The sequence below is a fragment of the Metopolophium dirhodum genome, chromosome 3, assembly GCF_019925205.1.
Source record: "Metopolophium dirhodum isolate CAU chromosome 3, ASM1992520v1, whole genome shotgun sequence".
Lineage (NCBI taxonomy): Eukaryota > Metazoa > Arthropoda > Insecta > Hemiptera > Aphididae > Metopolophium > Metopolophium dirhodum.
Window position 1 is genome coordinate 23,008,880 of NC_083562.1, and position 16,812 is coordinate 23,025,691.

General features: G+C 30.2%; 1 protein-coding gene across 7 annotated transcripts in view; it reads right to left on the minus strand.

Moving 5' to 3' along the window:
- Nucleotides 1–2,380: 2,380 nt before the first annotated feature.
- The window catches only part of LOC132940709 (6-phosphofructo-2-kinase/fructose-2,6-bisphosphatase), a 36,279-nt gene continuing 21,847 nt past the window's right edge, over nucleotides 2,381–16,812 (minus strand). For 3 of the 7 annotated variants that reach the window (XM_061008414.1, XM_061008419.1, XM_061008417.1), the window contains 9 exons: nucleotides 11,352–11,477; nucleotides 11,057–11,217; nucleotides 10,481–10,615; nucleotides 9,956–10,213; nucleotides 9,518–9,736; nucleotides 9,148–9,382; nucleotides 8,865–8,992; nucleotides 5,056–5,103; nucleotides 2,381–3,463 (listed from right to left, as the gene is read on the minus strand). In XM_061008414.1, coding sequence (XP_060864397.1) covers nucleotides 3,350–3,463; nucleotides 5,056–5,103; nucleotides 8,865–8,992; nucleotides 9,148–9,382; nucleotides 9,518–9,736; nucleotides 9,956–10,213; nucleotides 10,481–10,615; nucleotides 11,057–11,217; nucleotides 11,352–11,477 — 1,424 coding nt within the window. In that variant the 3' untranslated portion in view covers nucleotides 2,381–3,349. Of the gene's footprint in view, nucleotides 3,464–5,055; nucleotides 5,104–6,572; nucleotides 6,615–8,864; nucleotides 8,993–9,147; nucleotides 9,383–9,517; nucleotides 9,737–9,955; nucleotides 10,214–10,480; nucleotides 10,616–11,056; nucleotides 11,218–11,351; nucleotides 11,478–15,337; nucleotides 15,723–16,812 lie in introns of those variants that run through there. The other 4 variants (XM_061008420.1, XM_061008418.1, XM_061008415.1 and 1 more) reach the window with 4 other exon arrangements.

Consider the following 16,812-nt stretch of genomic DNA (forward strand, 5'->3'; position numbering starts at 1 on the left):
TGGAGTTACAGGAAATGTATTTTTATTTGATGAACCTAGCGCATAAATTTTGTAACTAGTTTATCACTATAGTTAATTTAAAAATTTAATTGCAATTTTTAGTATTAATATAAGTGTTTACAATGCAATTAAAATATGAATACCTATAAGACATAAGTGTATAACAATAAAATAAACAATTTACCTATAGTGTTAGGTTTACAAGTGTACAATAATAATTATACTAACATAATATTTTATTTGTATACAGTAGATATACACCAACATACAGTATTATTACAATGAGTTTATCGAATACACCCATACTAATGTACCACCACAGTTAAGAGGCCTCGCTACCACCGTAAATTTTAGCTCAGAAGACCTTAAGTTTTGACAAAATTAAAGTTAATTTACATTGTCTGATTTTTATTCTGAAAAAAAATTTGAACTCGACAGAAAATTGTCTATAGATCGTACGGAACACTTTGTAAAAATTAAATCTTATATTATTGTAAACTGTAATTATTGATTAAAAATTGCCTAAGTGTTGCCCCTTAAATAATAGCCGTATCGAGGCCCCTTAACGAATTTAATAATAATATCATTAGTGACCAAAATAAATGTATTAATACGCGTGGTATTACCGTTCTTTCATGATTCAGTGATTGCACCAAGTACTAAAGTACGATAGATGACGGTTTCTTAAAATAGGTATTTAGTCATAGATATAAATTATAAGAAGAGATTTTTATTTAAAAAATCCAAATTATTAAAATTCTCACGTGGTACGTTTAACACTTTTCCGAGCGTGCCTGAATACCTCTGTATACTAATAAGTCATTAATTGTATTGTCTTACTTGGGAAGATAGTATACTAATAGGTATACCTTTATATTATTATACAAAACTACAAAATATGTTGAATCTATCAAGTTTGGTGGGGGGAGGGGGCATATTTTTAATATGAATACTGGCGCTTATCATTTTTACGCTCAAAATATAAAAGCTCTTATTCTACTTTAAACAATTTCGGGGGTAGGGATTACGTTACTCTAGACACACTCCCGCCCCCAAGTTATGGCATTGAAAGGGTATGTTTTGGATAAAATTAACCAATAATATCCATTTACAATCCCTTAGAAAAGTATGATAATATTTTAATACTTACCTTAGTCGTAAAGCTGAACCGACGACGATAATGTACCTTTGGTAGTCGTGTACAACGCCTTAGCATGATAATTTTACAATCATAAAAATATTAAATTATATGATATTAATTTATGATCATAAATACAAATGTAATATTATTTATTAATTCAACCGCGATTGCCGCGATTGCGGTTCCACACTTCCACTCTTCAAGTCTTGCAATGTCGAGTCCGGTACTAATCAGACGATCACTATTTAAACGTCTGTAGTGTCTGTACGCACTGCTTAAGCGTCAAAAACAAGAATACGAGTTCATGCGGTACCTAATAATTTGTATACCCTTAAGTAAGTCGAAAATAAACTACACCAATGACTGCGAATCGTAAAATGTATTTTTGTTTTGCTATACGGATAGGTAGGTACACCTGAATTTTTAATTATCCATTCTAAGTTTCTCAAGGTGGGCGCAAACGAGAGTCTTTCGCACAACAGAACAATATAATACGAGTGCATCGCAGATGGAAAACGAAAAACAAGCACACCCAACAATAATAATACAAATCCGAAAAGCAAGTATATTATACCAATTACCAGCGGCGGCGGCAACTAAAACTTGGTAAAATTATTTACGTTTAACTATCTCTGCAAATATAAACGAATGACGTCCTATGGTGCGCCGACCGTTCGTCGAATCCATTAAAAAGCGGCGGACGAACCGACGACGCAATAGTAATATAACTACGATGGCGGGCGCCGACGAGGAATTTGGTTATTATAGTGTTGTCGTTGTGTGTACAATAATTATTGTGGGTATACTGTTACACGCGAGTGGTGTTTATAGGAGTTTTTACAGTTCAAAATGAGATTTATAGTTTGTAATAATTAGACACAGATATGTTTAAATTATAGGTAGGTATGTCGTATGTATCGTTTATGGGAAACTACTGGTTTCCCAGGTACACGATTAGTCCGAAATATTTTACGAGTACGCGATTCGAAAACATTGTGCAAGGCCGAGTGGCAGCAATCACGTCTAAGCGTGAAGCGTTCTCCACGCGAAACGAGTATTCAATGAAAAATAGAAGTTAAAGACGTAAACGGAATTTAAAATACTTTTAAAACTTTCGAGATGTCGTGTTCATTAATACATTTTAAGTTGTTGTAGCTAGTCAGCCTATAGCTATCGCTATGATTATCCTTATAATTATGTTATAATTACATGCGTGTAAAATTATAATAGGCTACTATATATGTACTTAACGATTTATTATAAACGTCAAATAGATTTAAAACATAAAACAAACATTCTCTAGTCTGAAGAACATAATATGGTATACAAAAACAAAAGATGAAAAATCCACAGTTATTTTCCGTAAATATCACAATAAATTTGGATAAAAGCAATATTTGCTATAGGCGGTATATTATATTTATTTGAAGAATGATTTTGAAAAAATATTGTAATTTTTCCATTTATAAGATAAGCTTATACGATATAACAGACAGTTTCCTTATCATAATAGTAAATTATGTTTCGTAACTATGAAATTAGAAAAAAAACTAAAAATAAAAAGTTTACGAAAAAAAAAACAAACAATTAAGTAAATTTAGTAAGGTAAATACCGATAAATATTTTAAGGGTAATGTGTGATTATTACGACGTATATGATACTTATATTATTATATAATGTAAATCTGACTGTAATAAAGTAAAACTGTATTTACAATATCATCTAAACATTAAGTAGCGTTTTAAAAATCTTAAAAATTGAAAAAAAAATTGTACACATGTATATACATATATTATTAAAATAAAATATATACACGGGTATATTAGTCGAATTCGGATAGTTTGTCGCTGTCGCATGTTATATTACACATTGATATCATCCACTTATACACACACACACACACACACACACACACACACACACACACACACACACATTTCTTAAATATTAAATTAAATATAAAAAAAATCGAAATTCACCATTCTTTCCCTTCCCCAATACGGAAACTTTAAATAATAATAATGGGTAATTTATTTTTTATTTTTAGTGCGTGGGCGATTCCTTTTTCATCACGACCTCCACTGCAGAAACGCAGTCGTTTCTAGCGGCGTACGCATATACAGAGAAGGTGGTGCGGTATCCCCGGTATGGTAATAGTATGGTAATATTATAGTCGTGGTCGTGGTCGTATGGTGGTGAATATTAAGTTAAGTTGGCAGTGTGGCATCTCCGTTGTTTGCCTTTTTCCCGTTCGTACTGTCGCCACCTCCGATGTCGTCTTTCACATCATCCTTGAATCTGTCCTCCAGAAATCCCGGTTCCTAGAAGATAAGACGTACGACGTTAGTGAATTTAAAGTAATATTGTCCCGCCGATCGATTTGATATCATTATTTCTGCGTACCACTGCATAATATCCGCAAATTTCGTATGCCAATAAATTGGGGAAATTTGCAAATATATACATGCTGATGAAATGCAGTGCATGTAGTGCATTAAAAAAAATAATAATAATAGTTTAAATATATGACAGTGCTACGAAATTAAAAAAAAATTAATAAAGTATATACAGCATTATATTATTTTATGTACACCTATGTGCGTATTATTTACATTAAGCCAAATATTAATATTATACAATGAAATGAAGGTGTTATAAAAACAAAAGTCCACACATGCCACAACGTTATAACCAGGGTCCGGTTTTAATGTTCAAAATATTATTTTATTTCAAAATATAATGCTTACAAACTGTACCTAAACAAAACCTACAAATAGGTATTCAACTTTAAAAATGAGATAAATATTAAAAAAATCAAAAATAAACATCTAACGTAAAAAACATTTGCTTTTATTCATTAAATTAAAAATCTTATTAAAAAGATAAACATGAAAAATAGCACGATATTTGATAGTTAAACTGAGTGTGTAAATAATTATTGGATATACAATTAATGAGACCAACTAAAAACAATTATCAATCAAAATCAAAATCACAATTAAAAACCCGTCAAATAGGTACCTAACCAGTGCAGGCGCCGATCTATATTTCATGTTATGGGGAAAAAATGCTGGTGTTAGACCCACCTACTTAAAAAAAAAGTTTAGCTACTCTTGAATAGTGCATTATAATCACGATGTACTGCCTTTCAATATTGAATACCACTATAATGACTGATCACTTATTATCACCCACCCACCCACCTGACCCACCCATAAATAGTTCTGGGGAATTTTCCCCAGTTGATACCCGTGTTCGGCGCCACTGTAACTAATCATTATACAGTATATACTTAAGTGTGGAGTACACTCTTTAACAATTTAAACGAAAAACGATTCTAAACGAAAGCGATCTACATTTTTGGTAACCTGCATTGTTACCTTAACAGTTATTTTAATAGCTAATAATAAATGTATTTTTCTCCAATTATAGTATTAAGTACTGAGAAATTTCCTACTTTTGACCCACTAAAGTAAGTACAAGCTGTAGATCAGATTTACCATCAGAAACATCTCTAGAAGCTGATCAATTTTTAAGTAGAAAAAATATCTCCCGATACAAAAAAAAACAATATTACATTACATATACAATCAATACAATAGCTCTGTCCAGAATCGAAAAAAATTATAATTGGTTGATAATTTAAAAAAAAAAATTTAAGATAGGTACCTATTAAAACATAAGTTAATAATAATATAATTGAAAATTAATATAAATTAGTATATTTTTCTCATAATTAACAAATTATTTCAAGATAAACCAGGGAAACTAAAAATGGAAAAAAAACATGTACCTATGGATCATTTTTATTTTTTACTTTCACCAAATTTCATAGGTATACACTCAATGAAGTTGTGCAAAAACATAAAATCCGAACTCTAGTTATAACTATATTATTATCAAGAACACACACCGTATTAGTAGATCTGGTGCCCGTGTTATCGAAGACCGTAGACACTTCCTTTAAAAACAAAACACAACATAGATATCATATGATTTCATATGAGTAGTGTGATGCACTGTCAAAATTAAACTACTATCCAAAGTTCAGCGATCAATTTATTATATTGAATACTAACGTATATATTTTATTGCATAATTGTACAAACGTCTTTAATTTTGTTCAATATACATCTAAATAGACAAATTTTCAGAAATTGAGTTGAAAAAAATTAAGGTCAAGAGTCGAAATTGCACCCATCGCATACCTCGTGCGTTCACAACACGATAATAATATTATGATAACTTTAATAAACTATACCCTACGGACTGAATAAGCCCTTTCGGTCACCTCCACCACATATATATCTTAGTATAGCGATGATGTTAAGTTTCATATACGATGCCAACGTTCTTAATAATTCCTAATTTACATATATTATAATATATCAACGCATTAATCAAGTGACAAATTTTTCGGGCACAAAAAAAATCTCGTGCAGGTAAACCTATGTATGGAAAAAAAAACCAAAACGTTTGAACAATTACAATATAATACGATTGTAATATTGTAATAATAATATAAGGCTAATAATATATATTATATTGACAATGAATCGTGTCTGTTATAACACGCATATAGTTGCGACTTGCAGTTAAAAATGGCTTCCCCTCCACATACACCATTATGCGGTTTTCAAAAGACTGCACGTGTACGTCCCCCGCCCGCTTCACCACTTCTCTAGAATATAAGTTGGCAAGATTTCGAATACATGTTTTACTGCCACGTTAGGTTTTGTCATCCATGATAAACTTGTGTCAAAACTTCATATAGGTATGTGGAAACCTACGAGTTCGGTATCAACCCACCGCCACTTTTTAATTGCTAAATGCATTAAATTTACGAATTTTTTTTTATCTATTTTATCTATTTTTTATTAACTAGTTTTATTTTTATAAAATACTAACATCTTGCGTAGTACCTACCTATGGTGCTACCTATTCACCGCTTATATAAACTTAAAACACTTATAACTAAATTAACTAGTAGATCAAAATTAAAATGTATCAAAATACTCCAAAAATAATATGCTTCAGAATATGAAATTAAAAATGTAGTTAAAAAATGACATACAATTACGTAAAAATATACATCAAGACAGTTGAATGTTAAAAATAATGATTGTAGACACTTTAATGAATCATATTTCATATTGTACAATGTACATACAAATTTTTAGGCATATTCATTTAGGATATAGGTATTAAATATTTTTGATACCAGTGAAAATATATGTACAATATTAATTATTATTAATCATTGATACTTACAATATAGGGATCAAGCCAACTATTAGTCATCATTTTATTTATTTACATTATTACAATATGTCACATTTTAAATACAAAATATATTTGTTAATAATAATACCGACCCTTGTTTTCATGTCAAGCAAAAATGTGTAAAATCAAATATATTAATAGACTTACTTTGAAAATAATTACTTTGTGTCTTTGGTTTTTAAGTAAATTCTAGAAAAAATTATTCAAAAATATAAACACATTTTAATGAGCATTTTACAAATTGAACTTTGAGAAACGAATACAATATATTTTGTTTGCATACGATTTTCATATAAAATAAATGTAGGTATCTAAATGCCTAGATTGATATCAGATTTTGGCTATCTTATACCAGTGTTTTAATTTAGGAAGAACGATATAGAAACAACATTACTTTAAAAATCATTTCAGATACATCTTATTGTAGCGATAATTAAAATCGAAGCTACTTTATTAAATAGTAGGATAGTGTTATGTTCGAAAATTTTTTTTATCCCTTAACTGATAAAAATAAGTTATCATATTATATAGGTACCTAATATAATTTATAGAGCATGTGAATAAAAATAAACGTGTACCGTTTGTACGGTATACAAAATAAATACCTTTATTAAATTATGAATTTCAATAATTCTTTAATAACACACTTTGGTCCAAAAATAAATAAAATAAATACTGAGAATCAGGACAATCGGGATTCTTCCAACATGTAAGCTACAGACACAAGTGCTTCAAGACATCTAATGATTTAGGACACAGGTGTTAATTGTGTTATCTGAGTACATAAGCCCATCTAGACCCACATTATAACTGTTAAATTTATCTGTCAAAATATTACAATTAAATTAAAAATGTTCTAATAATTAAGAATATTATGTAATTTTTACCGTTTTAATTTACATTAATATAATATCAAATTGCATGAAACAAAATGTTTATGTACAAATAATTTAAGACATTAGGTACTTATTAGTCTTAGAAATGTAATATTGAAGTATTTATAACAATTTATGCGGTCTGAATAATTTTCAGTGGAGTCATTTGAGAAAATGTATTCCTATCTAGTTGTTTAAAGTATACTGTACTGATGTTGGTATTTTTGGTATGTCCAGACAGACTATGTTACTCCAAAATAAAAAAGTTTTATAAACAAAAATACCTATTAGGTTTGTATAAGTTAATACTTTATTTATCGGTTTCTATGTTTAAAACATTATTTTGTATTTTTTTTGTGAAGTTGATTATTGTTGTAAGTATTCAATTTTTACATTATGATTTTTATACAGACCTAACAATTTTGTGAAACAGGCATAGCGGAGGCCAAATGAAGTACCAGCTATATTTTAAAAGGAAAAAATACATTTGGAAGAAATATTTATAATTTGTAAAAAAGCGGGTCAACATTTTGACCCATTTGGTAATCTCAGGATTGACACCACTGTGTCTTGTGAGGTGAATAGTAACACTTTAACAAAACTTTTCAACTTTTAAAAGTCAAATTGATACGTAGATTAACTGTGTGATTTCGAAACTAAATTTTGTTAAAATTTGTAAAATAGTATTAGGTATCATAATGTAAATTTAGTACAAAATATACTTTCCTACAATGTAATTTTGATGACATGTACAATCCTACAGTTTTAAGATTCGGTGTTATATCTAATCCATTTGTTCTGATAGGTCACCCAAACAGATAATAGTTGTGCACATGTATTATATAACCGATACAATGGTTTACTATATTATGTGCAGATTATTTTTCTGCGAAGAGACATGCAAACATTGAATTTTGATCAATATTCAGTTTATATGTATTTGATAGAACTTAAAATGCACAAATTATAAACAAAACGTATTGCTTATTCACACAACAGATCTAATTGGTCATTGAAGTCGAACAGATGTTGAAGTACCTATTATGTATAGGAATATAGATTGTATACGACACATAAATTTATGGAACAATATAAGGTTGATTTAAATATAAACACGCTAACTGTACATCACAAATAATTTGTATACGTAACTGGAAAAGAATTATTACCATGAATATGTCAATCAAAATATTAAGAACATTTTCATAACACAAAAATATTCTGTAAATTGTGTAAAAATGTTCACATCTGTGCGTTGTATTAGTAATTATTAATTTTGTATAAACACAAAAACAAACAATGAAATTAAAACAGTTTAACAAAGAAGTTTTACATTTTTAAGAGTCAAGAATGTATTGTAATACTGACACATTTCTGTTTATTATAAGTATCATTGATTATAAAATGTGATTCAATTTACACATGAAAATCTAAACATAAAGTTTCAAACAAACAAGATTTAGTATTGAAATTAAAAAAAATAAAAACACTTGATCTTCACGTGTATGCAATGTTAAACTCTTATTGTATGCTATTCATTTTTGTTTTTGTTTAAATAACTAACCTGAGGCTTGGGACGATGTGTATTGACAGCCTCGATGGGAAAATTGATTTGCTCCATTTTACAACCGTACGCAACGGGTGTGAGTTTTATTAGCGAGTGCAAGGGCACTTCTAAGTACGGTAACTCTTCTATAAAATAAAAAATATATACACTATTAACTGGTCATCTATTCACATTATATGGTTAGTCATAAAGAAATTAATAGCAAAAAAATTGCCTATGAACACAAACATAAAAATATATCACATCAATGGAAGTAAAGAATAAAATTGCAGCAACCAACCTGAATTTTTGTCCAAGAAATACGCCAGCAGACACCGGAACACTGCTTGATGGCTGACCACCAGAACGTTTCCCTGTCTCTCTAGCTCCATAATCACTGGTTCCAGCCGGGCAACCAGGTCTTCGTACGATTCACCTCTCGGATAACGGTATGCAAACTTGTCCTTGTCACGGGCTGCAAACTGCTCAGGATACTCACGTTTGATCATCGCGTACGTTTTACCATCACACACACCCTAAAAAATTTTAATTTAAAAACAAACATTCACCTATTAGAATTATAGACGTCACAAATAATGGGTGATAACGTCACACATTGATTGTGACTACTAAATCATATTCATTATTTATATGGATATTGTGTTTCTTACGGCGTCAATTTCATTCAACGATTTCCATCGTTCCTGTGGAGCTTGAACACCGCTCGCAGTCTGAATGGTCCTGTAGTGCCATGATGTCCACACCCGAAGGTTTTTAATATTCTGTTCGTTTATGTAGTTGGCCAATGCGATGGCATACTTGACACCGTTAGGTGAGAGTTGGGAATCTCCACCAATTTTTCCTTCCTTGTTCCATTCGCTCTCACCGTGCTGCAAAAAGTGCGTAGTCGTTGACGTCAAATTTATAATATATTAATAAAATTTCTATTATTTCGACTCGTAGGAATGCAGGGTAGTAAATATTATGCAAATTCAACAAAAATAAATATAGTTTTCAAATGGAGTATCTCAGATTTTTAAATTACACGAGAAAAAACTATTATTTTTTAGATAAAATATGCACAATATATTGTGTATTGGCGCACTCACTCTAGTAAGATAAATGGTTCTCGGAATGATATGAATGTTCATCAGATAGTAAACGATGCGCGCCTGTATGTGACCTTCGTGTTTGCGCACTAACACTTTTTCTCCAGTATTGAATATCTTCATGAAGCTCAACTCAGACTCAGTCTTCTCATCCAGGGGTTCGTACCGTTCCTGATAGTGCTCAATCCGCTGCAAAAAGTCCCTGAGTGCCACGTCAGCACCCATGCTCTGGTAGTCCGGGCTGTTAATCTTCACTTCCTGCAGCGCAATAAATCGATATAATAGGTAAGTATATTATATTATAATTGATAACTTATCGATAGTACACGCATTTATTATGATACTGGTTTTCAACCCAATTCTATGACCTAATCTTTACAAAAGTGGGTTGCGACTTGCGAGTCAAAAAAGGTTGGAGACCACTGCGTTTTATATATGGATATATATATATACAATCAACATGATATATGATATACACAAGGCAATTATCCCATTTGGTATTATATAATATACTATTAACTTTACCATTATATTCTGTTCGACTATTTTTGGGTCATCACACACAGATTCGACGAAAAATAACTTGAACCCTCGTTTTTTCACAACGATTTCCAATATCAATTGTCGACGCTCAATGGTCGAGTTCGTGGCATCAAACACCTACAAACCGGGGTTATATTATTATTATGTAATTCAATTTCACGCACAGGTACATAAATCATATATTTTAAAACATGGTGATTCTCTTAAACAGTATTAACGTTTATAAAAACATTTTTTTTAACGAATTTTAAGTCATGTCATGCATTCCTTTAAAAAAATCAATATTTTAAGTTTTCATTTTTTTAATGAAAATTAAAACCATACGTCATGTTTACTAACATATTCCATGAAGCTTAATATGTTTATATGATAACTGATGTACAAAAATAGAATTAATAACGATTAGTTAATAAGTTATACCTAACTTAGTTATAACTTATAAGTATTTGAAGTGAAAGGTGAAGAAATATTTCCAAAAACGTTTGTACTTTTTTAAAAAAAATACCTAAAAAATAATCATTCTGTTTAGTCATTATGATTTATGATGTAGGTACTTACGGCGACTTCACCGCCGTTGTCCAGCCACGTGCAGACATCGTCCAGCGCGTCGATGGCGCATTGCGTTCGAATTGCCATCGCTTCAACGTTGTCGGGACGGAAGAACTCATGGCACTTATACGCAGTGGTGGCATGACGCCGGTATTCTCCAAGGTTGAAAACTGAAATATTTTTCAAGTTCACATAATACGACCGTTATTAACTAACACTCAAAACCAGATGCATCTTGTACCTATATGGCTATATAGCACTATTATACTAAACATAAAAATTGTTATTTTCTCTCTATATTCACCTTTAGTATTGATACCAATCCAGTTAAGGTACCGGGAAAGTTTTTTCGAAATGTAAGTTTTCCCTCGCGCCGGCAGTCCGACCATGGCGATAACATGCGGCGTGTTAACATAGTTTAGACGTTCACCTAGAAAATTTGAGTAGAAATAAGTATACGTGTTTCAATGTTATATACGAGAAAAATTTGGTCACAATTTCGTTTAATAGCATGATCCGTCGACGGCTGACTGGCTGAGTCATACATAAATAATTTGTACAAGTATAATTATACATGACGTGTATAATATTTATTATACATTTATACATGTGTTATATATTTTAATATCTACAAAATTATCCATTTAAGTGTCTAAACTCATTATTTCGAAAAGTTTTAAGTTTTTTGAAAATAAAATATATTTTTTATCGTTATATTTTTTTTTTAAAGACACCATACATTTTTTATTTCATATTACAAAGTAGAATATTATTTAGAGTATTTCAATCTATAAAGATAAAATTTCGAACAACTAGTTATAATTAAGCAGTTAATGTTTAGATGAGCCGAGTAGAGTGGTAAAATACGTTGTCCACTATTCTAATTTTTAGTATACCATCATAAAATGGTGTAAAAAATAAAAATATTCATGGTAGCAACAAGTAAAAATTATTCTATATATTTTGAAAATTAAATTGTGTACTTCCAAAATATATGGCTCCGACGATTGTCTAATGCTCCACCATTTGACTCTAACATTTTTAATATCTAACACAAAAACAGTCATAATAAAGTTATCAAAATTATTTCATATTTATAAAATAATAAGGTATAAATAACTAGACAACAATTTGGCATATTATAGGAACAAAATATTGTATTATATTTTCTAGGTTCTTGACCGAAAATAAAGCATACTCGCCATAAATCTTAAATAAAAACTATATTATTACCCACTAACGTTAATATAATAACATAAAAGATAAATTATTGGAATTATTCGTGTCCAATTAAATTATAGAGGGTACACAAATGTCATTAACCTATGGCAGTTGTAACTATACGCATGCATATACAAAAAAATATTCCTAATTTTGAAGGTATCAGTATAATTTGTATTTATGTAATATATTTCTAGTGACCACATATTACCATATTACATAAATACATATTATAATTGTATATGACGTGCGTATTATACAATTAGGCGATAAGCCATTTAATAAAATGCGTAATTAAAAAAAACTATTATTTCCTTTCACAAAATTAGACATCACAGTTATTCAAACTTCAAAGAACACATTTTGTTGAGTTGTGTTATTGTAAACTTGTTTATTAGTTATTACAATTAAACAATAAGTAAAATTATTTATAAAGCTATTATTATCATAAACATTGTATCATACTAGTATTTATAATCAATGATTTTATCAATGAGCATAATATTATATTATAATAACAATTTATAATTTTTAGTTACAAAGTTATCTAAGATTCTTACAGAAATAGTTAAAATGAATCATTTTTTAATCAACACATTAATATTATACAACTACAGTCTATATTTTATAAATTCATAATTTAATAAAACTTCTTCAAACTATCATATAAATACTAATAACTATAACTATATAACTAGTAACAATTTGTAGTGTAGTTACTTCATAATTACTTCATAATCCACCTACTAGATACATAATATTATATCGTACAAACCAATAATCGAGTTTAATGTATATAATTTTATATTAATGAAAATAAAAAAGGAAAATAATCTACTGATTAAACACATGAAAAACAACAATAATACTAAATTACACACGGATAACCAACTTTTTCAGTACAAATTAATTTAAATATGTAAATGAAAACATTTTGTGATAGTGTATACCTGCACGGACTTGACCGTGGTTTACAACTTAAGTTGTATTTATCAGCTAATACTACCAATTTGTAGTCAAAACAGCCGTTTAAATTTAAAAAATACCTATAATCTATATTATGTAATAGTAAACCAGTCCCCGAAAGATAATAAATATTTTAAAATTAAAACGCACACTAATATCGGATACACCCGAATATCGGAATATGCGGTTTGAAATTATAGGTACTCAAGAAACCCTATTATTGATGCTATAATAAAAACACAAATTTATATTTAAGCTCGATATAGTCAGATATAAATACCGCAGTTTTATAATCGTTGTTCATCGTAAACTGTAACCTATATAAGATATAACGATATAATATTTTCAATTTTAAAATAAACGTCAAAGTCGTGCTATATGGACTTAGGAATAATCCTTCAGAAAATACAGTATTATATTTTTTTATGGTACATAATTTAAACGAATTGTACAAACCGATTAAGGGCGTTGGAGCCGGTGCGTTTTTTAGTACAAAAACATGTCTTCTAGGAAAAACTCTCACGCCCTGTGAATAGTCGGGTCTTGTTAATTTTTTTTATTTAAAAGAAGAGAACATTTTTTAGGTCGGATCAAAGCCCAATTTTCAAAATTATAATTATAGAAGCTAAAATATGCATTTGAATAATGCACAATATTTGTTTTTTTTCAAACGTATTTTTCTAACACCATTTAAATTAAATAATAATAAAAATTCAGTCTTTAATCCTACCTGAAGAATGTTCTCTTTTTAAATAAAAAAAAATTAACAAAATCAGACTATTCTACAAAGGGCGAGAAAGTTTTTCCTGTGAAGTCATTTTCGTTGATAGATCGAGTTCATTTATCGAGCTGTAGATTAGTAGAACAATAGTATAATTAAAGTAGTAACTATAATATAAAATATAATTTTCAAATTATATAGAATTTTGGAAAATTGGAAAAACCAGCACCGACCCCCTTAATTCTTAAACACAATTAATATACATTAGTTTATAAATATGTTTTGTTAATAATGAGTTATTGATTCATTGATGTTTCAAAACTCTAAAGAAATAATTATATGTTCAAACTAACAATTGCAGACAGTTTAAACAATATTAAATATTATAATTTATTTATGATCCAACATTTCTTTGTCACGTTTCAAACTAACCATGTCAAGGTGAAATAACAATTAACAATATAGGTAAATTATTGAAAATCAACGAGTTTATTAAAATTAGATTTTTAAATGCAATATGTATCTTAAGAGGTATATTTTAAATGTATTTTTTTGTTAAATTAATCATTTAAACGATACATTATAATTTAATGTACCTACCTATATAATTATCAAATTTTTTATAAATTAATACTTTTTAAATCAATACATTTTCATTGTGCGTCTCGTATAATGTATTATTCATTATTCATTTGTATATAACTATTGTAAAATACATATTATATTATAATATATTGAAAAATTTAAAAACTAACGTTGTACACACTAAAAACTCTTATCGCCATGGGATTAATAAATTAAAGATAAAAACCAAACGAGGTATATTAATATATTAGCGATTATTATATTATATTGCTAACCGGAGTGATAATTTGGTCTATTTGAATATACATTGAGTATTATGTTGATTACATATTTTATAATAGACGATAATAATATTGTCAATTCCACAGAAGTACCTAATGGATAAGATACCAGGCGCGGCGACTCCTGATAAGTTTTTTTTTCACTTAACGAATCCAGTAACTCTATTTAAAATGAGCAAAATAGAAGTGCAGTGATGAAAAAAATACGTATGTAATAAAAAAGATGTTTTCAAAAATCAATCGGCTCGGCGTGAAACACACGTCAAAATACATAAGTACGGCAGTTACAGAGGTTATTATTTTTAATTTTGTACATTGAACATTCCTAGGACATGGCAGGTTTGGAAGAGGGTAACTTTTTTACGTAAATGATATGATTATAACTATACAGTATATGCAATACACTACATACATTTATTATAAAAGATGAGAACTTGTAGACGAAAACGAAACGGTTATAGTTTTCTCAAGGTCAAAAAGTTTCGTGCGTATGTTTTTGCTTTTTGGCCAACTCACCGATCATTATGAACTCTTGTCGCTCAAAAAGCGACAGCCGCCGGGGGAACATAGTTTTAAGAATGACGTTTCGAACGATAACAACAACGACGACGAAGCGCGACGAGGAGAACGACAACGAGGACACGACTAGTAAACGCGCGAAAAGATTTATTTTGGAAAACGTACAAATCCGGTCGCGGTCAATATATCGACGGTGACGACGATGTCACGTGTGTCTTAAAGGTATTATTATATACGTCGCGATGAGTATTATTATTTATCTCGCGGCGACGACGAGCAGGCCCGACTGACCGAACGGCAAACAAATGCCGCAGTCGAATGAACGCTGTAGCAATAATACGGTTGTTGTATGCGTAGTTTAAAGCGAGCGGTGCATGTGTAGGAGAGAACGAAAACCGCACTTACGCGATTATAATAATACTCGATATATATAGGTACCTACTACTCGTGTGCGTTTGTATGCAGGTACGCATCGGGGTGGATGGAGGTCGAACAAAATCGTTAAGCCGCCGCCGTCGTAGAGCCGCGTCACGTCGTCGTCGAACAACGCGGCGGCGGAGAGTATATAGGTATTCGTTAGAAAAAAAATTGCACCGCGTAACAACCAATAATAATACTAAACATACATGCGCTATAGCTATACTCTATGCACTCTATATCTAAGCCCGATGGTCGTATTTTCAGCCCATTGTGTGACGCGCTCGTTGCTTGAGGCAGCATAGCGTCTATAAATAGTAGACGGAGGCATTTAACGAGCGCGAGACGGCGGCGGCTAGGCCTGCCAGTCTATTCTCGCGAGCGCGTCTCCAGCGAAGTCGCGGCCGCGTCGACCCAATTTCCCCGAACCGGAAGGAACAGAAAAGAAACGCGCGCCAATAATAACGCATCACGGTGCGCCGGGTATTAATTATAAATTATCATGGTATCATTATGGCGACTGTCAATTTTTTTCCGCGGGCCTGAGATTGGAGATTAAACAATTCGAACTTTCGCAGGGCAATATAAACAACAAAAAGAAAAAAAACCAGGGAAGTCGATCTGCAGTATAGAAGCTAGTATGTAGGTTCTAGTGCATCTCCTCATTAAGTAAAGTTTCTGTAATGCATGACATGTTAATTTGAAATCAATTATAATTAATAAATCATTGTTTCTGAATGGAAACGGCTACGGCATGTCAGCCTACATGGTTAACTGGTTTAGCAATTTCCAGAAATAAAGGCAACTTGGACTTTGAAGGGAATTCCGGAATATAGCCTGGAATATCGAAAAATTTACAAGAATCAATTATTACATAATATTAATCAATAAATAATCATTATGATAATATTCATGGCATATTTCAATAAAATATATGAATTGTATTATACAAATATTCAATAAGAAGTTAATTTATAAGTAAAAACTAATTAAATAGTGATTTTCTTTTAATAAATTGATTAAAAAATAATAATGAAAATAAAACATAAATTAGT